Genomic DNA, 23,290 nt, shown 5'->3' on the forward strand with positions numbered 1-23,290 from the left:
GTAGACAAGCACTGCCAATATTGGAAACTCTCCCATTCAGGAGACAGCAGAGACTTACGTAATTAAAAGATAAAGTTCAGAGACAGTTTTGGAGACAGACTCCCGTGTGAGAGACCAACATTTTTTGGTTAACATTTGGGGCAGAGGGATTACCTGGTGGCAAACAAAATTGTACTGAGCAAACTTTTTAAGAAAAATTACTCTTCATAACCGTCTGCTTAAAAAATTCACTGTCTATTTTTGTTTTCATAACATTTTTTTTTGTTAATTGAATCCACATACAAATCAAATGGGCTTCTGACCTCAACTTTGGTACAAAATTTTGGTTCGGAATCACTGCTTTGTTGTCAGTGTTGTTCCTTTTATCCTATTGCAAAGCAAGTCTCCAGTATCAGAGATTTTCTCCCATATTGGAGAGGGCTCCAATATCGCTCATGAACCTCTACTTTCTTCATTAAATGTTTAACAGCTATTGGTGTTACCTCATAATGATGGGAAAATCGTGTGGTCAGAAAAGTCAGGAAGTAGCCTACGTGTTTGTTTCAAATGTGAAACTGAGTGTATTTTTTTCATTTATTTTTTGGAAAAATATTTTGAATTATTTTCCTCCCCTCTTTATTTCCCATCTTACTTCTGCCCGTTTCTCTGTTTTTCAAAGTCTCTCGTGCGAGGTTTTGTATGCCGGAGGAGATACAAGAGAGCCATGTTACAGGATATTGACAAGATTCTGGATGCAAACCCTGGTAGCCCAGACAATCCTGATGCAATCACACACTTTTTTCCAGGTAAGTTATTACATTTTGGTAGTATCTTTGTAATAATAATGATTATACCTTTTTTTTGTCTTTTTAAAATTCATTAAAAAAACAGATTTATTGATTTAAATTAGATTTTAAAAGAAAAAACAGATTTATTGATTTAAATAGATTTTAAATTGACTATGATTTTTATATAACTTTGTTATTTAGGGAATCTATTATAAAAATCTTTCTATTCATTCATCATAGATGACAATTACAAGTTGGAACAGAAATTACAAGTCACATTCTAGGAATATATGAGGAATCACCTTTCCCCTTCATCTGAGCCAACATGACATGTGGTTCAATAGATTGAGTTCACCTGATGAAGGGGGGGGGGGGGGGTTATCGGCTGAGTGATACCAAGGGTTCAGGAAATTCAGACTTTCCGCATTCTTGCCGGGCAGAAGGTGTGAAAAAAAGAAAAGATTAATAATATGTATGGTTTGCTGGATATGCAGTTAATAATCTGACATGGCTAATATATTAATGGTATTACTATTGTGTACAAAAAAGTGACAAAACTGAGAAAAGGTAATTTTTACATGGTAAAAGTAGATCTGACTAATTCCCACGAGGACTCCCGGTGTCACAAGATGTCGAGATAATTGTAAGAGGTCAGAAAGTGGCCAGGTGTCAGGCTTTGTGGTTTAAATTGCAAGGTTAAATTTGGTTAGTGGCCCTCAGAGGCCTCATAATTCATTTGGAACTCTTCTTAACTGAAGTGAATGACTAGCATATTGATATGTGTCGTAATGCTTCATTTAGAATCCCATTCAGCTTCTTTTTGCTTCTAATCCCATTTCAGCATACATAAAGCAATAGGAATGCAGAAATGCCACTGTAAAAGATGCTGAGTATGGTTCCCATAATAGCACACAACAAAAAAAAATTGGTGAAGAGCCTAAATGTTTGTGCAAATAGCCTTTTTGACATAACTATGGTAATTTGTTCTTTCTTCGTAGCTGCTGAAGTTTATACTGCTATCAAGAGGTTCCTTTATATATTTGATGAGAAGAAAGATTTAAAGGTAATTTTCACCTTCTAAGTGTCTTTTAATAATAATAATATTCAGTTCTTTTATAGCGCATAACACATAGCAACACATGTCCCTATGCACTTGGATGAAATTAAGGAAAGAAATTAGAAAATAAGTAAAGAGTGTTGGGCACTGAGTTCATTACAAGTTAAACAGATACTTTTTTAGGGAAGTCTTAAACTTAAACTTAAGTCTTAAATCTAAATCATGAATATTTCTCATATAATTGGGAAGTGCATTCCATAAGACGGAAGAGGCATGTGCAAATGAGCGCTCACCATATGTTTTGGTAACAGTGGGAGGAATACATGTAGCAAACAGCTGCTTTGTGCTTGATCTTAGAGTATGAGTAGTCTGATGTAAAGTTAATAATTCGGTTAAATATGATGGAGCTATCTCATGGAAGCATTCATATGGAAAAACTAATAGTTTGAAAGAAATACGAGAATTTTAAATTGTTTTCTAGTCTTGTATCATGATTTATTGACTGTATTTTCTAATATTACTCCCACCCCCAACCCAAAGAAAACAATTTGGAATAATTGAAATGAAAATATGTTATTGTGATTGTAAGAGAACATAATTTATATTTGATCAGATTGGGTCAACCATTAATATTTTGGTGCCCATGTTGTATGAGCACAATTTGATAAAGGAAATTATAAGTAAAACAACTGCAAATGATTTGCTTGGCAAGGGCTCAATATTTTTGTTACATTATAGCATGATGTATTTTCCATTTATAAAAATCACCCAGGGAGGGGATACACTCAATTGTATCGATGTGTACATGCATGACCAGAAAAGCATAGACTAGTATTTTTAGCTTTAGTAAGATGTGAATCCAGGTATGTTTAGGGTACCAAAAATGCTGTAATGAGCAAAATTAAAGGATTTTTTTTGTACGTGTGAAGAAGAGCAAAAATCAAGAGAAGGGGGGTATGTTTTTGGAGTTTATCCATCTATATGCGGGGTATCTTCTTTAATATTGGTCTAGATTTTCTTGCGATTTAAACTTTTGTATCAGCATAATGTATTATAGGGTTTACATTTACATGTACCGGTACATAGACACAGAACGGGGTGTTGTTTCAGAAAGCTGTTGGTGAGAAATGAATGACTTTACGCATGACTGGTGATCCTTTCTTGTGCTGTGTGATATCCCTACATAATTGATTTATGACCTAAGAACATGTTCCAGTCGTGCGTAAAGTTGTGCGTAACTTTACAAACAGCTTTATGAAACACCCACCGGGGGGCCGTTTCATAAAGCTGTTCGTAAGTTAAGACCGGCTTTAAGAACGACTGGTGAACCTTTCTTACGTGCTAAACCATTGTCAATGAACATTTTGGTGTATACCATTTACCACAAGAAAGGATCACCGGTCGTTCTTAAAGTTGCTCTTAACTCACAAACAGCTTGATGAAACACCCACCAGGGGGCCGTTTCATAAAGCTGTTCGTAAGTTAAGAGCGACTTTAAGAACGACTGGTGATCATTTCTTATGCGCTAAACCATCGCCAATGAATATACCATTTACCACAAGAAAGGATCACCAGTCGTTCTTAAAGTTGCTCTCAACTCACGAACAGCTTGATGAAACACCCACCAGGTGTGAAAATACTTGAATTTGCAATTGTTTTGAAAAAAATAAACCATTTCTGGGCCTAGGGCCCTGTTACATAAAACTTAGTGATTGATCGTGGGGATGATTTTTATAATTGATCATAGACAATAACCAATGCAATCAGTCATGAAAGCTTGGCTTTATGTTTGATTGCTAGGTTTTATGTTCCAGGGGGCCGTTTCATAAAGCTGTTCGTAAGTTAAGAGCGACTTTAAGAACGACTGGTGATCCTTTATTGTGGTAAATGGTATATTCATTGGCGATGGTTACGCACGTAAGAAAGGTTCACCAGTCGTTCTTAAAGTCGCTCTTAACTTACGAGCAGCTTTATGAAACACCCACCAGGGCTCAGGTGGTTTCAGAAACCCTGTTGTCTCATGTGTGTGTAACTAAGCATTGAAAAAACATTCATTCATATTCTAACATCAATCTTTGTTCTGATTATACCAAATACATCTTCTTGTCAAGATGGACTTCCCCATCAATGGTGGACCTAATTTCCTCCTTTTTTAAAATTCTTTTTCACAGAGGTTTGAAAAAATCTGCAGATACCTGACTGCTAGTATGGAATCAAGTAAAGATGCAAAGGTAATTAGACGGAATGGTTTTATTTGTTGAATCGAAAGCAGTGTTAGGTGTCTTTTAGTGCTGTAGCCGAACCGCCGAACCGAACGGTAGTTCGCCGAACATGGCACTTCCGAACCGAACAGAACCGAACCGAACACTAAGACTTGGTTCGGAAGTTCGGCCAAAAAAAAAAAAACGGCTTTCAGCTAATAAATTTATAAGTTTACACCCTTTCTAATCATTATATTTGCGCATTCTCTAATCTTCTTTGCAATTGTATGTTGGAAGTATGCGCTTATTTTGCGGTTACTAGATTTTGTTTTCATTTTCATGTTGACATTGTGGTTTTTACGGCCCTGATTAAGAAAGGAGATCCGATGAATGATGTTGCGCGAGCTTGCGCTATAATCATTTTACTGGCTTTCATCATCTCTCGCTCTGTGGCCGAATCGCCGAAGCATGGTAAAGAAAACCAAAACTGTATGAGTGTTCATTGGTTAAATCTAATTATTTAAATATTGTTGTTTTTAGGTGGCGAACAAGATTCTTGTTTGAAAATCTTCAAAGTATTTTGAATGAACGAGCTCAATAAACTGAAAGTGAAAGATGAAGTACCATTAATATTACGAATTACGATACGTGATTAAGATCGTAACTCGTGTATTGTTGCGGCGGAGAATAAAGATCTGATTGAGGTGATTAACATTATTATTGAGGTGTCGGCTCGCTACTGTCTAGTTTTCATGATTTTAGAGAGAAGTAAAGAGTTTTGAAAACGAGAGATCCAGTGAAAGTGGGAAATAAAGTGAGTGACTGTTAGAGATGGAAAGGAGAGACGCAAAACAAATAATATAGAAATGAGATGAGGTGAAGTTATCTTTTTTATTATTAACAATCAGATGAAAATAAAAATCAAACACTCATGAATGATTACGGTATAGCATATAGCAAGATCCCCTTCCCCTCGTTGAAAAGTTGAATGAAGATAAAGCGGAAACAGTCATCTCTTGGGGGAAAATGACCCCCAATCTTTACTTTTTTCCCTTTCTTATCAACTTCTCAAATTAACCATAAACAATTCGATGATCACTCTACTCCCCCTGTCCCATTACAGTCGTAAAACTTTGCATCCCACTTTGTCTGTATGTTCATGGTCGAATGAAATCTGACCAATAAAATCATAGAAATCTCGGCAATTGCTCTACAATCGGTGAGCTGAGTTTCGCGGGTGACAAAGCACGTGGCTGTATGTACCAATGCGACAATCAGCGACATGCGATTGGTGGTTTAGTTCACCCATCGAGCCAATTAGCGAAAGGCACATTACATAAGCACGCTTTCTTCGACACGCCCCTGGCCCTACTATGCCTGCAGTTCAGTGCACTGGCGCTGGCCGCCTCGTATGTGATGCAATGGCCAATCACGTTTGGCCGGACTGTAAATATAAATATTCATGAGCTCAGAGTCCCGCTACAAGGGCCAGGGACTGCATGCGCTGGCCTAGCTGGTACTGGTACGAGTGCGAGCGTAGTTAATTTGGCAAGTATCCAAAGCGTGGTCCAGGTATGGACGACGAGGAAGAGTCGCCATTTTAGAACTGTGAGTTACCCAATAAATCTGTCATCAGATAATCAAATTCGAGATAACAGTTGATTCGTTGAGCGCTATAACTTTCATAGTTTCGTGTCAACAAGATAGAGATAAAATGGTTTGATGTGACAGAGGACACGCGAGCACATGCAGTCAATCAAGTACAAATTGTCTACCGGTTCGCTACGTATACCTGAATGAACTATAACTTTATCAGTCTATCATTACCGAACCCCGAACCGAACCAATGTTCGGCAATTTTCTGCCGAACCTTGCCGAACCGAACCGAACCCGAACATGGCGCCTGACTTGCAGCACTAGTGTCTTTGGACATGTCTCGAGTCTTTATGTTGGTCACGGATGCTTGTTTCTTTTGCTCAGCTTTTGTCTCAAAGTATGAAATGTGCACTCTGAGCTAGTTCAATTGAAACTCCTTGCAATTCCTGCTAAAAACTATGGTCTTTAGTGAATAAATACACTGTTATATCTTGTCTCTTATTATTATTATTAATAATAATAATATAGGCATAATATTAATGATAATTATGATAATAATAATAACGGTATATTTACCCAGGGTAGCCACCTCAGTTCCGAAAACTGTTCTCCCAGCAGGCCCTGCTATTATTACCCGGCTAAGCAAGGCTACTTATTCAGGTGCACACCGCTTTTTGAAGAAGTACTTCCTGCCGGTACCCATTTACCTCACCTGGGTCGAGTGCAGCTCACTGTGGATGCATTCCTTGCAGAAGGAAATTACGCCATGGCTGGGATTTGAACCCACGACCCTCTGTTTCAAAGTCAGGAGACTAATCCACTGGGCCACGACGCTCCATTAAAAAGTTGAATGTCGTAAATCAATATATATATATAGATATATATATATATATATATAGGACCTGCATCGAATAGACTGATACATACATGTAGGAACACACTGATTTAAAGGTATTATAATAACAATATCTTCTTTTGACTACTCATTGAAAGCATTTAATTTTTGTGATCATTCTAGGTGTGGTATGTTTCACTGGCTCTTACCAAAGAATATGTGTTACCGTGGATACAGCAACTCAAACAGATACTATGGCTTTGTGCATCACAACTCAAGAAACTTAAGGTAAGGACATAGTGTATTATTTATCCCTTCTTTGAATATTCATGAGTAACTGATTAGTTAAATTGTATTGATATGATAAAAGACAGGTTAATTTTTTTTCCTGTTAAGAACTTTGCATACCGGTACTTAATGAAATATTCAGCTTGTGCAGTTTTGCCCCGGAAGAAAATAGTTAAAAATATTCAGAGCTCTAGCTGAGTCAAACTTGGCTCGTATGGGAGCGATAGTGATCTGATTAGATTTGGAAGTCAAAGGCCAAATATCTCTTTCTTGCAATAATTGATTTTTTTGTGAGATCATTTCAGGTATTTATGTAGATATGTAAATGAGGGTGATCTGGTAGATTTTGGGCTCACAAGGCCAAAGGTTGAAGGTTTACAACGGTCTTTATTTGAAAAATGTAGATGTTGGGTAAGTAGTATATTTCTGGTCTGGAAATGACAGGTATAACTTTGTGTGCTGTGTGCAGTTGGCAGTCTATCTACATTAGATATTTGATTTCGGGTAAAGAAACTAAATAAATAAGGATATTGAAATTACCACCAACCAGTTGGTAGTGACTGATAAAGTTCTCCCACACTGGTCAGTGGTATACGAAAATGCAAACATTTATAAAAATTATAAATTCACACATGTAAACTAAAATCAAACAAATTGATACATGGAAATAGAGTGAGTGTTGACTTTGGAGACAATCAACTGAAAGGTTTAAAAACTCTAATGAAAAAAAAACATCATCAAAAGCAATCAATATTTAAAGGCAATCTTATAATTACTTTTTTTTCTCGTCAAAATGATGAGTCATGCCCATTATTCTGTAATTCAAATGGATTCAGAAACAGCAAAAATATATAATTGAATATGAATATTTATCTTTTGTTGAATGGTGTTATTTCTTTTCCATATTACTAATAATTTTGTATTCTAACTTTGTTTGATAGCCTGACTTGCCAATTGCTGCCAAGAGCATAGCCCTTCACCTTCACATGCTCATCACATTCACAGATACTGCTACATGGAAGATATTTCAGATACCAAAAGGTAAATTTTTCTGCCCTATCAGATCTGACCATGAACATCTTTTGCTGGATTCAGCAAATTTGGGGCAGGAAAGGGGAGATGATGACTTCTCTATATGAGGGAAGAAGAAGAATATGCATAACAATTACATAATGTGTATTGGTCGTTAAACTCTATTCCACTTTCTATTCTATTATATTTTATTGAGTTCACCTGCTAATAAATCAATTAACACACCATTGGTTAGAAATTACCTATGAAAGTTTGCATCGGACCATTATTAAATTGTAACTGAAAATATAAATCGAGATCAAATCCTGCCCTGGTCGGTCTACAAAAACCCCAACTGCAGCTATCTGTTGATCTTGATATTTTTATTACATTTTAGCTGACGCCTTACGAGCGAGCATGGGACAGATATGTTCCAATGTCATGGGTCATCTTGTTGCCAAGGGGCTGTATCCTGTCATCCATACCTTGCTCAAGGAGGGCTTGACAAAGCGACAGCCCGCTCTGTCTCCGACGATCCTTAATGCGACCATGGTCGTAGCATGGAGGTACGTATTGGTATTCTCTCTTCATTGATATCACATTTGATTCATTTTGCTTGCATATCTATTGTGTTGAGCTAAGATTAACTTCAAATAAAGTGATCTAAGTAACTACTAATTTTCTAATATTTTTTTTGAAGAATATATCATCATGCCCAAGCTAACCTTTTCAAGGAGGACAGCAGGAAAAGACATAAAAATGCCCCATCACTTAGAATAGAGTTCTAATTTATTGATGATTTTTAATTTCTCAGTTGTCACCTTTTGTTTTGTTTGCAGAAGATAATTTTTCAGGGATGAGAAGAAAATACAATGATGACATGAAAATGCTGCCCCTCCTGCACTGCTGAAATTAGCATTTATTTATTGATGATTTATAGGCCCGTATTCTGAAGTCAGGTTTAACTTAGACTCAGGTTTAAAGTTGTGGTTTAAGTATGGGAAGCCAAAAGTATCAATTTTTTTATTAAGTTGTACGTTTCTTATGTTTACTGTGCTCTTTCCTGATTCATCGATGGTGAATACAATAATCTATATATACTTCCTAGACAATTATGAATGATTTGAGATCCAAATGAGCTGAAATATGACATCTCTACCGTTGGTGATTTATGTAACGATTGGCTGTCCATACTTAAACCACAACTTTAAACCCGAGTTTAAGTTAAACCCGACTTCAGAATACGGGCCATAGTGTTTCAATTCTTGGGGGAGGGGAGGTAATTGTGTGTGTTTACTTACAAGGTATTAAAGTAACATTTATTTGTTGACCAAATGGAATGACGTACAAAATCCTCCAACAGAATGTGTTATTCACTTGTGGATGTTGTGTACTGTTTCAGTCTTCACTTTATTGTTTTACTTTGTTTTCTTTCCTTTTTGGTTTACAGACCTCTTGTAGCTGGGAATTTCTCATCCAATCTACTCTGTATCTTTATCTCTCATGTTCTCCCTGTGCCTGGCTTGTTCAGCCATCTATCTGTAGCTAAAGCAGAAGTAAGTGAAAGTATACAAACAGAAATCAAAATACATTAAAACATATTTATTAATACCACAGACGTTAGATCAGAAAAGCAATCTCCGTCTTTCATGTTCTCCCTTGCCTGGCCTGTTCAGCCATCTATTTGTAGCTACAGCAGAAGTAAGTTAAAGTATACAAACAGAATTTGAATTACATCGAAACCTATGCATTAAGACCACATAAGTTAGAATAGAAAAGCGGTTCTCTCATTTTATCCCTGTGCCTGTCTAGCTCAGCCATCTATCCGTAGCTAAAGCAGAAGTAAGTGAAAGCATACAAACAGAAATCAAAATACATAGAAACCTATTTAGTAAGACCACATAAGTTAGAAAAGAAAAGCTTTCATTTTATCCCTGTGCCTGGCTTGTTCAGCCATCTTTCAGCAGCTAGGGCTGATGTAAGAGAAAAAAATGTAATTACAAACAGATATTGAAATACATGGAAACCTGTGTATTAAGACTGCATAAGTTAGATCAGGGGAGTGTTTCATCAACATTTTCATCCGACAAGTTGTCAGATCTGACATCTTTCTCTGATGTTGATTGGCTGAGCAGGGGAGCGCTTCATGAAAGGACTTGTCGGACGTTTTATCCGACAAGTCCCATTTTATCCGACAGTTACCAGAGGAACAGTGCCTCTCAGCCAATCAAAATCATGGAAAGATGTCAGATCTGACAACTTGTCGGATGAAAATATTGATGAAACGCTCCGCAGAACAGTGTTCTACATCTTAAGGCGACCGCACACCTTACGACTGGTCTCCGACCCGATTTTAGAATAAATGTTGTAGAATTTGATGCTAATATTGAGACTTGGAATATCTTACTGTGTAATGTTCTAAATCATCGTACGAATACCTATGATCATATTTGTGACTATGCTATCATCCTTCTTAGAATAAAAGCGAATTTAATATCTAGTCGTAATGACGTCATAGCAGTCGTACGATTGGCTACGATTTGAAACCAATTTGGACTTTACTCTGAAATAAGGGCTTGCAATCTTTCAAAATGGTTATATTATTATTATTTCAGTTAATTTTAACCTCAAATAAAATGATATGTTCCATTCACATCTTCAGAAAATGAGAAAAATGCGATTTGTTCCAAAATCGGGTCGCAGACCAGTCGTAAGGTGTGCGGTCACCTTTACATTTTCTCCCAGTGAGTGGCTTGTTCAGCCATTTAGCACCACCTGTTAATAGCACAAGTAAGTGAAACTATACAAACAGGAATTGAAATGCGTGGAAACCTGTGTATTAAGACCACAAAAGGTAGATCAGAAAAGTGGTCTACCTTTTATTCTATCTGCTGTGAGTAGCTTTAGAAGATGTATGAGAAAGTATGAAAAAAGAGAATTTGAAATACATCGAAAATTGGAGTTCCTTTTATTGTACATAATTAGAAACTATTGGTGAAAATTGAAACATATGGCCTTTGTGAGCTGGGGATTATAGGCAGTCACTAGAAGTACATAGAGTTGGACTAAGCCTCGCTTAGATATGGTGCCACAAACCTTTATGGAAAATGTAATTAGCGTTCATACATGGTGAGATTTTTTTAAACAAAACCCATCAAGGATAGGTTTGATACAGATGAGTAATATGCCTCTTTTTCATGTAATGTCACATGCATAATCAACCAAACATTGACTTTGGAATGAAATGAAGGACTCTCATTTAAAAAAAAAGAACCTTTACTTTTTGGAGTCAGATTTTAAACTCAGTCCAAAATGTTATGACTTTTGAGATAGATAATGACTTTTAAAAAATGGGTTGAATGAACAATTTTTCACGATTTGGTCACACATGCAAATAACAATGGCCCATGATTTTTGAAAGGCTGACATGTAAGGAACATTGAACGCATCTCCATTTTGCCAGATGCTGACAGCGATGAAGAACAGCGCCCTCTTGCCTCTTTGCCTGAAGTACCTTAGCACAGAAGGAGGATGCAGGTCTATCCTGTCCATGGTGGATGCTACTTATTCTCTCTGTCTCCTTGGTAAGTGGATTATGATGTTAGACTCAGTGGCCCGTAATCTGAACTCGGGTTTAATTTAGACCGTGGTTGAACTCTGTGCTGAAATTATGGGAAGCCAAACATGTCGAAATTTGTTCACATGGTACGTTTCTTATGTTTACTGTGCTCTTTCTTAATTCTTTAATGGTGAAGACAATCACCGGTATCTTATTTGTGCTTCCCAGACAGTTCAGAATGATTTGAGAGTCAAATGAGCTGATATTATGAACCTCTACTGTAAGAGATTTATGTCACAATTGGCTATCCATAGTTAAACCACAACTTTAGACCAGAGTTTAGATTAGACCTGACTCCAGAATACGGGCCAGTATCTATTAACATTCACATTCTTTGAAGTTAAACTTTGCTAAATGTGAATTCTTATTGTTCGGTTCGAAGAGTCAGTTGTCTAAAATAACTGTTACATCTATTAACATTGCAGGTCATAATATTGCCGTATCTCAAGCTTGTCGTAATCTTGGCGTGTTCCTCGATTCAAGCATGACTATGTCTTCTCATATTCAACATGTTTGCAAATCTGTCCGTTACCAGTTACGTAACCTTGGTTTCATACGTAAATACCTGACCCGTAGTGCCACAGAGAAGATTGTACATGCTTTAATATCATCTAGACTTGATTTTGGCAATGCCCTACTGTTCAACCTTCCCAAATCTCAATTAACATGTTTACAGAAACTTCAGAATGCTGCTGCTCATATAATATCATTGAGTACCAAATCAAGCCACATCACCCCTGTACTCAAAGATCTGCACTGGTTGCAAATTAGTGATCGTGTAATATTCAAAATTCTTTTGCTTGTTTATCACTGTGTTCACGGCACCGCTCCACAGTACAATATCACTCTCATTAATAGATATACCCCTTCTCGATCTTTACGGTCCCAAAACTCAGGATTTCTGTTTGTTCCCAAATGTACATCAAAATGGTGGGATAGGGCTTTCATACATGCGGGTCCTTCACTCTGGAACTCTCTTTCTCTTGTTATCCGTGACACCAAGTCTGTAGAATTATATTTAAAAAAAACTGAAAACATACTTGTACAATGCTGCATACACATGATTAACCAATATTATTTTTCACCTCTATATATGCTATTTTTTCTCACTCTTTTCACTTTTTCACCTGTGCGCCTTGAGCATTATATTTTTAATGGATTTGGCGCCTTATAAATTGCATCTATTATTATTATTATTATTCACTTTTACTTCTCAGATAGTGTAATACCATGTTAGCTGAACCCATTGGCCAGTATTCTCAAAAGAGGTTTCAATTGTACCATGGTACAACCACATGGATTATTCAAATTTATCATATTATCATGCTTCTGTCTGAGCAGCCTTTGCCAAAAGCGTGCATTTAATTGGATTTTTTTAAATTGTATGTGATGAAATAATCCTTACATGGAAGCATCGTGGTGTAGCGGTTCTGACTCTCGCCTTGTAATCAGAGGGTCGTGTGTTTGAATCCCACCATGGCCTAGCGTCCTTTGGCAAGGCGTTAATCCACACTTTGCCGCTCTCCACCCAGGTGTTAAATGGGTACCCGGTAGGATGTGAAAGCCTATGTAGTATGCCTAGCAATTGAGTCTTGGAACTCTTGTTGGAATGCTCCCCAGGGAGTGGAGAAGGTGCATACATTGTATGCGGGCATGCAAGGATCCGATGACCGGGGTAATAATATGTCTGTAAAGCGCTTAGAGACGTCGTTCCGATGTATTAAGCGCTATATAAATGCGGAATATTATTATTATTATTACATGTATTGTGTACAAACATCTGCATAGTCCATGGTTTTGTACCATTGTACAATGGAAAACTCTTGAGAATACTGCCATTTGGTCTACTATCAATTTCGTCTAATTGCCATTTGGTCTATATTACTCTTGGTCTAATACCCACTTATTCTAGTTCTCATTTAGTCCAGTTCCCAAATGGTCTAATGTCCACTTCATCTGTCAATTACTTTGGACTTTGTAGAATGAAAATTCCATTTAGTGAGATAATGAATTTGCCACGAGGCGGCTAAGTGAATATTGTCTTGTTTCCACTCTGGGTGATATAGTAGATACCTGGGTACCGTCTTACAAACAGTTGCGATTGATGTGATTAATCACAAATACCGTATGGCAAGTCAGAGATGCTAACATCTAGAATGTATACATGTATGTCCATTCAAAGTGTTGTCTGAATATGATGCATACTTTTGCAATGATCATTCTTTTCCTAATATTATTGTTTCATAATATTTTTTTTCTTCTAAAATTAGCAAACATGGTTCACCTAGCTCATCTTGATAATGAAGTAAGTGTTTGTATATATTTTATTATTCAAATGTATGCAATTTGTTAAATGGGTAAAAAGTTAACGTTGTTTTGACCAGAATGGGGGGGGGGGGCTCAAACAGCCTTCAACATACTTTGCAGTGCTTTGCGAAAAATTGTTTGGAGAATCCTTAATGACATATTCTTTGAGAGACATCATTAGCAATTTATGTGCCAGCTGAAATCTGAAAAATTGTTTGGAGAATCATTAATGACATATTCTTTGAGAGACATCATTAGCAATTTATGTGCCAGCTGAAATCTCAAGGCATGAATAAGCCTTCCCCAACTTTTTTTTTTCTTCAAAGTAGCCAAACTGTACAAGGTTAAATATATTCAGCATATAGTGTGTGCATGTAGTTGCTTATTGATGATCAACACCTACCAACCCTCCCGATCACTTCGGTCATCCAACAAGAACCTTTTAGTTGTTCCCAGTGCAACCTCCCACACCCATGGCGACAGAGCCTTTTCAGTTGTGGCTCCTACACTCTGGAACTCACTTCCTCTTAGCTTAAGATCCCATTCTTCTCTAAGTTCCGTTAAAGTAGCACTTAAGACATATCTCTTCCGTAAATAGTATAATTTTTACAGTTAATATGCCCGTAGTTAAGCTAGTATTTTAGATATGTAAGGTAGTTACGTTGGATGTTTAGTTATGTAAGGTAGTTAAGTTGATAAGTAAGTTTAGTTTATTAAGTTAAGTAGTTAGGTTTTGTGATGTAAAGCGCTTAGAAAATTTTTGTTAGGCGCTATATAAGTATTGAATTATTATTATTATTATTATTGCAACAAAAATGTGAGATGTACAGTGCATGAAATGTACCAATAAACATCTCAGGAAATATGACTACAAGCTACTGAATCAATGAATTTGGCACAAGATTCTTCAAAACAACAAATACAGATATGCACATTATTCAGATGTAGACTTCTTTCTATTTTGTTCAGCTTATGAATAATTAAGATTATTTTCATCCACTGTCTTTCCTCTATGGTTTTGATTTTCTTTACAGAGCCTGATTAATAATCTACAGATATTCATGGTAAGGTGCATTCGTAGATGATCTGAAAATGTTTAGAATGTAGCCATAGATTTCATCTTTTGTAACATGTTCTTGCATGATGAATTGTTATTCAAATGACATGTCCATCACACATTAGATTTGTCTGTTTTTAGTTACGATTTTGATTTCACGTATTCTTTTATAGAAGAGATGGCACAATTCTCAATCAAAACACCCAAGTCGAGGGAGATGATAACAAAATAGAATTATTACACTTCTCATTTTGATTAGTATAATTATATTATACAAAACAATATTGTCAGCAACCCCCCCCCCCCAACAAACAGACCCATAGTGGCATCCTATACAGGTGTCTTTTTCTGTGAAAATCTTTCTCTGATCAGGCATGTTTTGTGGCTGTGGTCTGAAGTGACCTCCTTCCCAAGTAAAAACGTCTGAAAAGGTCTGAAACAAATGAAAGTAGGGTAAAATATTTGATGTGAAATAGATGTTTTATAATGAAGCAACAAATGTGGGATGGTAAAAAATTATTTCTGCATGTAATGTTGTTATTTCTTGTGAGAAGGGTAGGTGTCATTTTCTCATCAGTATTATACACCTTACATGACTTGATATGATTGTACAATTTTTATATTGCCAGATTTCATGTACTAAAGTGAGCTATTTTCAAATTTCATACATTTGTGAATCCCTTTTTATTTATGTTCTTGATATCTGTTTATGTGTAGAATGTGACAACCACGTTATTGAACCACTGCCAGGCATTTGTTGGAAAGAAGAAGTCAAATACCACATCGTGGCATCCTGTGTTAGGATGGTTCTCACAGCCGTTCGATAATAGGTCAGTGTTTAGATGAACTTTGAGGGTATTGCATCTTCGTAGGGATAATGAAGGAGGTGTCATGGATCATGTTTCACAAAGGAAAATGAAAGAAGCAGAGTGAAATTTGAGGGACAGGGATGTCATATTACCAGAAAAAGTAGAGTATTCTTACTAGTCTAAAAAAGAACTGAGGGAGACAGAGACAGAAGTAGAGAGAGAGTCTTGTGGTGAAATTCTGCTTCGGAAGGTTTACTCTAAGATTGCTTCTCAAGAGATTTGTATGTATATTGCTTTTTGTTATCACAATATATGTTCTGGAAATATTTTTCATGTACGTATACTTTTTCTTCACTAAATTCTGAGCCCCTTGTTTTCATTCAGAGTCTAGTAGGTTTTTAGCATAATGGTGAGGGGAGAACTGCTCTTAACCACAGTTCTGTTCTTTCCTAGCCTCTTGTCGAGGCCCTGTCGGCAGCTTTCCGAGCGAACATGGCAAAGCAAGGGAGAGAGCGAAGCAGAGCGCCGCGAGACAGGGCCTCTTGACATCTGACCCGAATTTCACAGACTTTCTTTTGTTTTTTATTGTTTTTACCAATTCACCGACCAAAAACTGGTCGGTGAAAATCATCCAATGAGAGCGCGAGCTGCTATGACGTCATATTAGATATTCATGAGCTCATCTTGAATGGCGACCCTTGACGACGAAATATCAAAGAGCGCTGAATATGACTCTAAAATGCTGAATATTGACCGATTTAAGGATTTGCAAGTCGATGAAATTAACTCTGCACTGAAAGGACAAGATGTCTTTGTAAATCTACCCACAGGATATGGAAAAAATGTAATATTTTCATGCGATTCCACCGGTCGAACCGGGGCGTCGATTATCGATCTCTGCTGTGCAGTGCAGTGAGGTAAGCTGGGGTGGAGTTGCTGGGAGTTGACTTGAGTCTGACCAGCGGCTGAGCAGTATCTCCCTAGAAGTTTCGGGGCGGTGATGGGTCTGTTACGGCCAGTAGTAGTAGTAGTAGTAGTACCACTACTTGTAGCATTTTGCTGGTTATATCCCCTTTAGTGTCCCGCAATTAAATGAATCCCCTGCAGAATAATGGACTACTATACTATATAGTATTCCGAACCCAAAACGAAACAGCTCTGACATTTCATTGGTTTACTCGGTGACCGGTAATATCATGACTCATGTATATTCATTAGGAAGACGTTCCTCATGAATATATAATTCAGTTCAGATGTCAAGAGGCCCTGGCTCGCGCCAGGCCTAATTCGCTTCGCGAATTAGGGAATCCCTCGCTTCGCTCGGGAAGCAGCCGCCAGGGCCTCGACAAGAGGCTAGTTATTTCCTGACTTTGTATTAAATTCCATCTTTCTGAACTTGTTGTGGAGTCGGACAACTTTTAACAATTCCTGCTTCAGCTTTGCTATTTCTTTCTCTGGTCTGTATTCCAGAACCACTTGCTTTAGTCTTTTCTTGAAATCCTTTTTTTTTAGTCTTCTTATCTTGCTTTGCGCAGTATAAGTAATAAAAGGCATTCATATAGCACCATCTATCTTGAAATAATCTGTGAGGCACATTATTATCATTATTATTATTATTATTACCCCAGCTTTAGCTCGAGCTGCCTTACAGTACTCATTGCATTCAAGGAAATAATCCTGAGCTTCACCTCGCCTGGGTTGAGTCCAGCACAACATGGGTAAATTTCTTGCTGAAGGAAAGCACACCATGGGTGGGATTCTAACCCACGTCCCTCTAATTGTAAAACGAGAGTCGTATCCACTAGACCAGGACTACCTGACAAGTACTCTTATTATTATCATTATTATTTTCATTGCAGGTTACAGGAAGCCATGGGCTTCGTGACCCAGCAATTGCAGCATCTTTGGGGTCAGACCATACTTCAGACCTGTGTTCTGGGTGTGCTCAAAGGACCACAACCAGATGAGGCCTCCAGTCATTCAGACGGCAAGAATCAAAATAAAGGTTAGAACAGGAAGTGACAGGAGTGATGATGATTCTTCAAAAAAAGCTGATGATGTTTTTGGTTTTAGGACGATGGTGAAGAATTATGATTATTGTGGTTATGGTGGCAGTATTAAATACATGTCTGTACCCCCCCCCCCCCCCCCGCAACATGCAGTAATGGGATTAGTGCACATGAAATGAAAGTGATGAGGATGGTAGATGGTAACAGAGGAGGAGGAGGAGGAGGAGGAAGGGATGGAGATGGAGGAAAAAGAGAATAAGAAGGAGAAATGAAGGAGAAGGAGACTGAGAAGGATGAGCAGCAAGAAAGAAGAAGATGAAGAGAAAGAGGAGGAGAAAAAGAAGATGGATAAGAAGAGGAATAGGAAAACGTGGAAGATGAAGAAGTAACAAAAAAGAATCAACATTGTAAACAAAAAAATGACAATAGTTGTGATTGTGTTGTGGATGAGGCAAATAGATTTTAATATTTTATTACATTTTGTTGATGAGTCATTGCATGATATGTATAGCTGCAAGAATGGAAAAGGGCAATGACTGCAAGTGTGACAACATCAACCTTATCCACAGCTATCCAAGGGATAAAACCAGAGATTGTTTTATTTATTTTCTTACTTTATACAGGTGGCAATATTCTGAAGAAATTGCAGCGCATGACATCAAAGCTGGGAAATCAAAAGTCATGCAAGAGCCTGAGCTCACAGGAAGTGATCATTGTTTGTTCTTTGTGTTCCATGTATCAGACTTCTCTTAGTACCCTGACAGAACTCAGGAGAGATATACTAACTGGTAATTACAAAATAAATAAACCTTTCAAAAAAGTTCTGTAACTCAAGTTTTAGAGTTGATATTTTTTTTTTGTCACTGAAGTATACAAAGTAAAGCAGGTATCATTGAATGTAAGATAATTTGTTGATACTCATATAGTTATTTATTATCTGTAACTTATTTTAGCAATTACAGTAGTCCATAAAATAATCCACCTTTTTGTATATATCCAAACCCCATGTTGTGTCAATGTTGTAGTCTTTCTAGAAGGTCCCATTTATAGATAGTCGGAGATATATATACTTTATGGAATTGCCCAATGACAGTTATTTCACTGAGTTACAATATATTGTAGTTGTTATACTCCTTGCCAAAACTTTGATAAGTGTCTTATTTCGAGTGACTTTTTTTTTTTCTTCTTCATACTTCTTTTAGGCCTAAGTTATCGGGACCTGCTCCTGCCCAGGCTGTGGAGATTCATAGCAGAACTAGGTCCTCATGGTGGTCTCAGAGTGTTCCAGGACTGTTTGGCTAGTAGTCCATCGGAACAGCAGTCTATTCTCTCTGTGCTAATGCTCTTCTGTGACAGTGCCAGCTACCTCATTGCGTATGTATTACTTGCATGATAACTATACTACCGGCTTATTGATTAAGTCTGTGTATCTCTCACGTGAATGAATGTTGTTCTTTTCAGAAGATATATACAAATATATGAACGAAATCGATACTTGAAAAGGATGTAGATGTGCTGTAAAAGAAATAACTTATCTGTATATGGGTAAAATTTACCAGTGAAATTGGATTTAAAAAAAATTAGGATGCGACATTTGCCTAATTTTTTGTTGTATGCAATAACTTAATCTAGATTTAACATGAGTTTTTGAATGGCCTTGATAATGAAAAGAGTAACATTATCAAGAGAGGGTGCTAAGGTCAATCTGATGTGCAGTCATATTTCAATTTTCACAAAGAATCCAGCAATTAAAAGCACTATAATGGTAAGTGTATTAAAAACATTGAATTAGACATTTTGACATTGTTTAATTGTGTAATTGTTGGCATTGTTGCCAATCAATGTTCCTTTTTTCTGTTTTACTATAGAATCTTAGATGATGGAGAGTTTTATGATCAACAGATTCCATTTCATCCTGAAGATCTTCTAGCAGTGTCTTCATTTCTCAACCTATTCGTTTTCAAAGTCATTTGGGAGCACAATTTGGGTAAATAGATTAGATTCACAGGTTGATTTTTGTTTTATGCCACCATAGATCTTTTGTAAGTACAATCTGGGTAAAGAAATGTAGATTAATGTCTTGACAAAGGTGATTGCTGCGGTGCAAATCTCACATTTTTCATTGATTTTATTTCTCCATTTCATGATATCATATAATTTACTCATTTATCTATTCATATTTGAGATACCAAGGAGCGAAATATAGAAATGACAATAATTGGAAAACAAATTTACATTATCAATACTGTAGACATCATTCATCTATGTTTTTTCCCCTTATTGATAATAAGCATTAACAAAGGATAAACGATTTCAGAAGAGACCACCAACTTCATCAGCTAAGGGTTTGAAATTAATTGAGGCCTTGAAAAGAAAAAAGGGGAGAAAACAAAGTACAATGCATTGAGAGACTGATCTTTTCTTGTGAAATAAATATTCATTGACTTTTACATGAAACTCACTTGGTAATGCAAACATGGCTCTCATTTCTTGTCTTCTCAGACGAGAATCCCAAGCTGCAGAGTCTGTTCAACTCAACTCACACCCTACTAATGTTGCTCTATGATAAGAATTGTAGAAGACAATTTGCTCCTTCCTCACATTGGCTTGTCAAGTAAGTATTAACTCGTACACAACCCTTAGTGCCGATTCAGCCCCTGGATATATTTTTCGCAAAATATTTAATACGAGAGGCTTTCGCTCACGATGCTTGATGACTTTCTTCTTTTGAGTCCCATGCATATTTTGCGACCAAATTTGTGACACCCTGGTACGTGGCTGTGAAGTCAGTCATGATTTTTCACCTGCATGTCAGACCAAAATGGCTCAAGAACATGATTTCATGTACAAATCCAATACAAGCGATACATAGCCGCCATTGTTCCAACAGTGAAATTCACCAACTCCCCAGTTCCTTGTTGATGTGGATGATTTGGATAATCAAATGTATCTTTTATTGATTTTCTTGTATTGACTTTCAGGGACTTGAAGATGAGCTCGTTCAAGTCCGAACTGGAGAAAAGCTCAAAGAGAGCAGATCTCATCCTTCAAAAAATACCTCATGTCATACCACACAGAGAGGTGAGTCAATACACAAATCATTTTGCGCATCGCATGTGTGCAAAAAGGGCATTTTTGCACGGATGCGGTGCACGGAAATGCTATGTTAAGGGCATTCTTGCACTGACATGATGAAATGATACACATTGAGGGCATTAGTAAGAATAACATACACAAGGTACATGTACCATTGGAATAGTTTTGAAAGAACAAGGATCCACATCACACATCATTTTACTTGGGCATTAGAATAATTGTTACCTCTGAAACAGTTCAAATGCCCTTGGCTTAATGTCAGGGGAGTATGCGGATAGCGCAACATCACAGCCTAATGTTTCTGATCTGCTCTGTTTGATTAAATTATCTTTAATATTTGGTCCTAGGCCCTGTCTTACAAAGCGTTGCGATGATCCGATCAACCACAACTATGGAAAGCCAGCAATAACAACATCTAGAATTCATGTTTATTCAATAAAATGCCTAGATATGATGCATACTCATGCATTCACTGTTGTCTTGACAATTTGGTGTGCTCCTATTTGTCTACAAACAGTGGATTTCCATATACATGTAGTTCCAGTTTATAGGATCAATCACAACTTTCTTTAAGACAAGGACCTATCTTATTCAAAAGGAGCTTGTCTAATCTTGAGCCTTGTTTAAAATGTTTCAGTTATTTTAAGCATAATTTTTCTTTGTAATTGTGTGCATGATTCTATATGTAAAACTTCATAGTAATCATTCACACTTTTGTTACTTATACTCTTTCAGAGAGTGATATTATTCAGAAAACGGGTGAGTGATGAGAAGAAGACTCTAGGTTATACAGAATCCCCAATGTCACAGCCGCACTCGACATACATCACAGTACATAGAAATAGGCTTGTTGAGGTAAGTTGCAAATTGTACAAAAAGAAAAAACTCTGCATTCAAATTTTTAAAATTACAGCAAATGTTTTATTTAGAATTTACAGCTCATTGATTGAGAATGCTTTAGCACCAAATAACATGTTACTGTTATTCATAAAGTTATAAAGAGCTTCTTGCATTACAAATTACGGTAATCAGTAAAACCTGTCTAGGGGCTGAATCAGTCCTCCAGTCCAACCAGGGTATATAAAATCTCTATAAACTGCTTCACAGAAAATGCTCCTGTGAGAACCCTGCTCGTCTCTCATGGCGTGTTTTCCTTCAGCAAGAAATTTACCCACATTGCGATGCACTCAACCCAGGTGAGGTGAATGGGCTCCTGGTCGGAATTTGTTCCTTGAAACGTGTAACAGCTGCTCTGCTAATGCCGGGTAATTATTCTGCATTACTGTAGAGTGCTGAGAGAGAGTTCTGATAAAGTAAGTGTTACTTAACTTTATAAAGCAAGTATAATTACTAATTATTATTATGTTTCCAATCTTACACTTTGATTATTCTTAGGATGGGTATCAGCAGCTTGCATCAGTGCCGTCTCAGTCACTCAAAGGCTGTATCAGAGTCAACTTCATCAATGAACAGGTTAGAACATACTAGCCCAGGGAGCCGTTTCATAAAGCTGTTCGTAAGTTAAGAGCAACTTTAAGAACGACTGGTGATCCTTTCTTGTGGTAAATGGTATATTCATTGGCGATGGTTAAGCACGTAAGAAAGGATCACCAGTCGTTTTTAAAGTCGCTCTTAACTTACGAACATCTTTATGAAAAGCCCACCAGATCCTGAAGTCCAGTCTAACTCTTTGTCTCTTTGTTCGATTATTGTAATATTGAGCGGATTGCCAACTTCGACTGAAATCACATTTTATTCACAACATACATTGAGTGCATTATTAAAGTCTATTGTATGTACACATACACACAATGGTGATGTGTGCATCACATTGTACCTTGTACACACAAAGCTTTTCTTTACAATAAACCATTTGAAAGTTATTTTCAATTGATTAGTATAGTCCATGCAAAACCACTCTAGGGTTCACTCTAAAATTAATGTGGCATAGGAGGGATTATGTCCGTGGCGGGCAAAGAGTCAACTTAAACAATGGTCTTACTCTGCTAAAATTATGGGAAACAGAAAATGTCATAACCTTGTTTTCATTGTATGCTTCTTATGTTTAATATGTTCTTTCCTCATGCTTTAATGGTGAAGAAAACTATTTCATTTTTTCCCCTGCCGTTATGGTGAATAAAACTATTTTTCTTTTTCCCCTGCCGTTATGAATGATTTGAGTGTCAAATGAGCCAATATATCAAACCTGTACTATTAGAGATTTGTGTCATAATTGGCTTTCCATAATAAAATTCAGATTCGTGAGCTTACCAGTTTGGTTTGTAAATTAACGCATACAAAATTGTGATGAAGTTGCTCTCAAGATAAATATACATTTTGGCAATTCCACTGTAACTGATATTACACATTAATAGGGACTTACAGAACATTATTATGGAATTAGCTTTCCATAATAAAATTCAGAGTAGTGAGCTTACCAGTTTGGTTTGTAAATTAAAGCATACAAAATTGTGATGAAGTTGCTCTCAAGATAAATATACATTTTGGCGATTCCACTGTAACTGATATTGCACATTAATAGGCACTTACAGAACATTATGTTGACTGTAATTATGGGAATGGAAATACCTTATGCTTGTTATTAACAGAAATATACAAGTTAAAGAAGTTTTAAAAA

At 36.8% G+C, this 23,290-nt stretch overlaps 1 protein-coding gene across 1 annotated transcript in view; it reads left to right on the plus strand.

Annotated features, from left to right (window-relative positions):
• Positions 1-23,290, plus strand: part of LOC129281747 (ubiquitin-protein ligase E3B-like) — a 36,434-nt gene that overhangs the window by 1,609 nt on the left and 11,535 nt on the right. The window contains exons 2-20 of the mRNA XM_064115125.1: positions 659-785; positions 1,766-1,830; positions 3,996-4,055; positions 6,640-6,744; positions 7,686-7,785; positions 8,153-8,321; positions 9,206-9,311; positions 11,219-11,339; positions 13,645-13,679; positions 14,716-14,745; positions 15,456-15,568; positions 17,407-17,552; positions 18,180-18,344; positions 18,759-18,930; positions 19,425-19,543; positions 20,059-20,170; positions 20,538-20,637; positions 21,388-21,507; positions 22,048-22,125. Of these exons, the coding sequence (XP_063971195.1) occupies positions 659-785; positions 1,766-1,830; positions 3,996-4,055; positions 6,640-6,744; positions 7,686-7,785; positions 8,153-8,321; positions 9,206-9,311; positions 11,219-11,339; positions 13,645-13,679; positions 14,716-14,745; positions 15,456-15,568; positions 17,407-17,552; positions 18,180-18,344; positions 18,759-18,930; positions 19,425-19,543; positions 20,059-20,170; positions 20,538-20,637; positions 21,388-21,507; positions 22,048-22,125 (2,043 nt within the window). The remainder of the gene's footprint in view (positions 1-658; positions 786-1,765; positions 1,831-3,995; positions 4,056-6,639; positions 6,745-7,685; positions 7,786-8,152; positions 8,322-9,205; positions 9,312-11,218; positions 11,340-13,644; positions 13,680-14,715; positions 14,746-15,455; positions 15,569-17,406; positions 17,553-18,179; positions 18,345-18,758; positions 18,931-19,424; positions 19,544-20,058; positions 20,171-20,537; positions 20,638-21,387; positions 21,508-22,047; positions 22,126-23,290) is intronic.

The sequence above is a fragment of the Lytechinus pictus genome, chromosome 2 (assembly GCF_037042905.1).
Source record: "Lytechinus pictus isolate F3 Inbred chromosome 2, Lp3.0, whole genome shotgun sequence".
In the NCBI taxonomy this organism is placed as follows: Eukaryota; Metazoa; Echinodermata; class Echinoidea; order Temnopleuroida; family Toxopneustidae; genus Lytechinus; species Lytechinus pictus.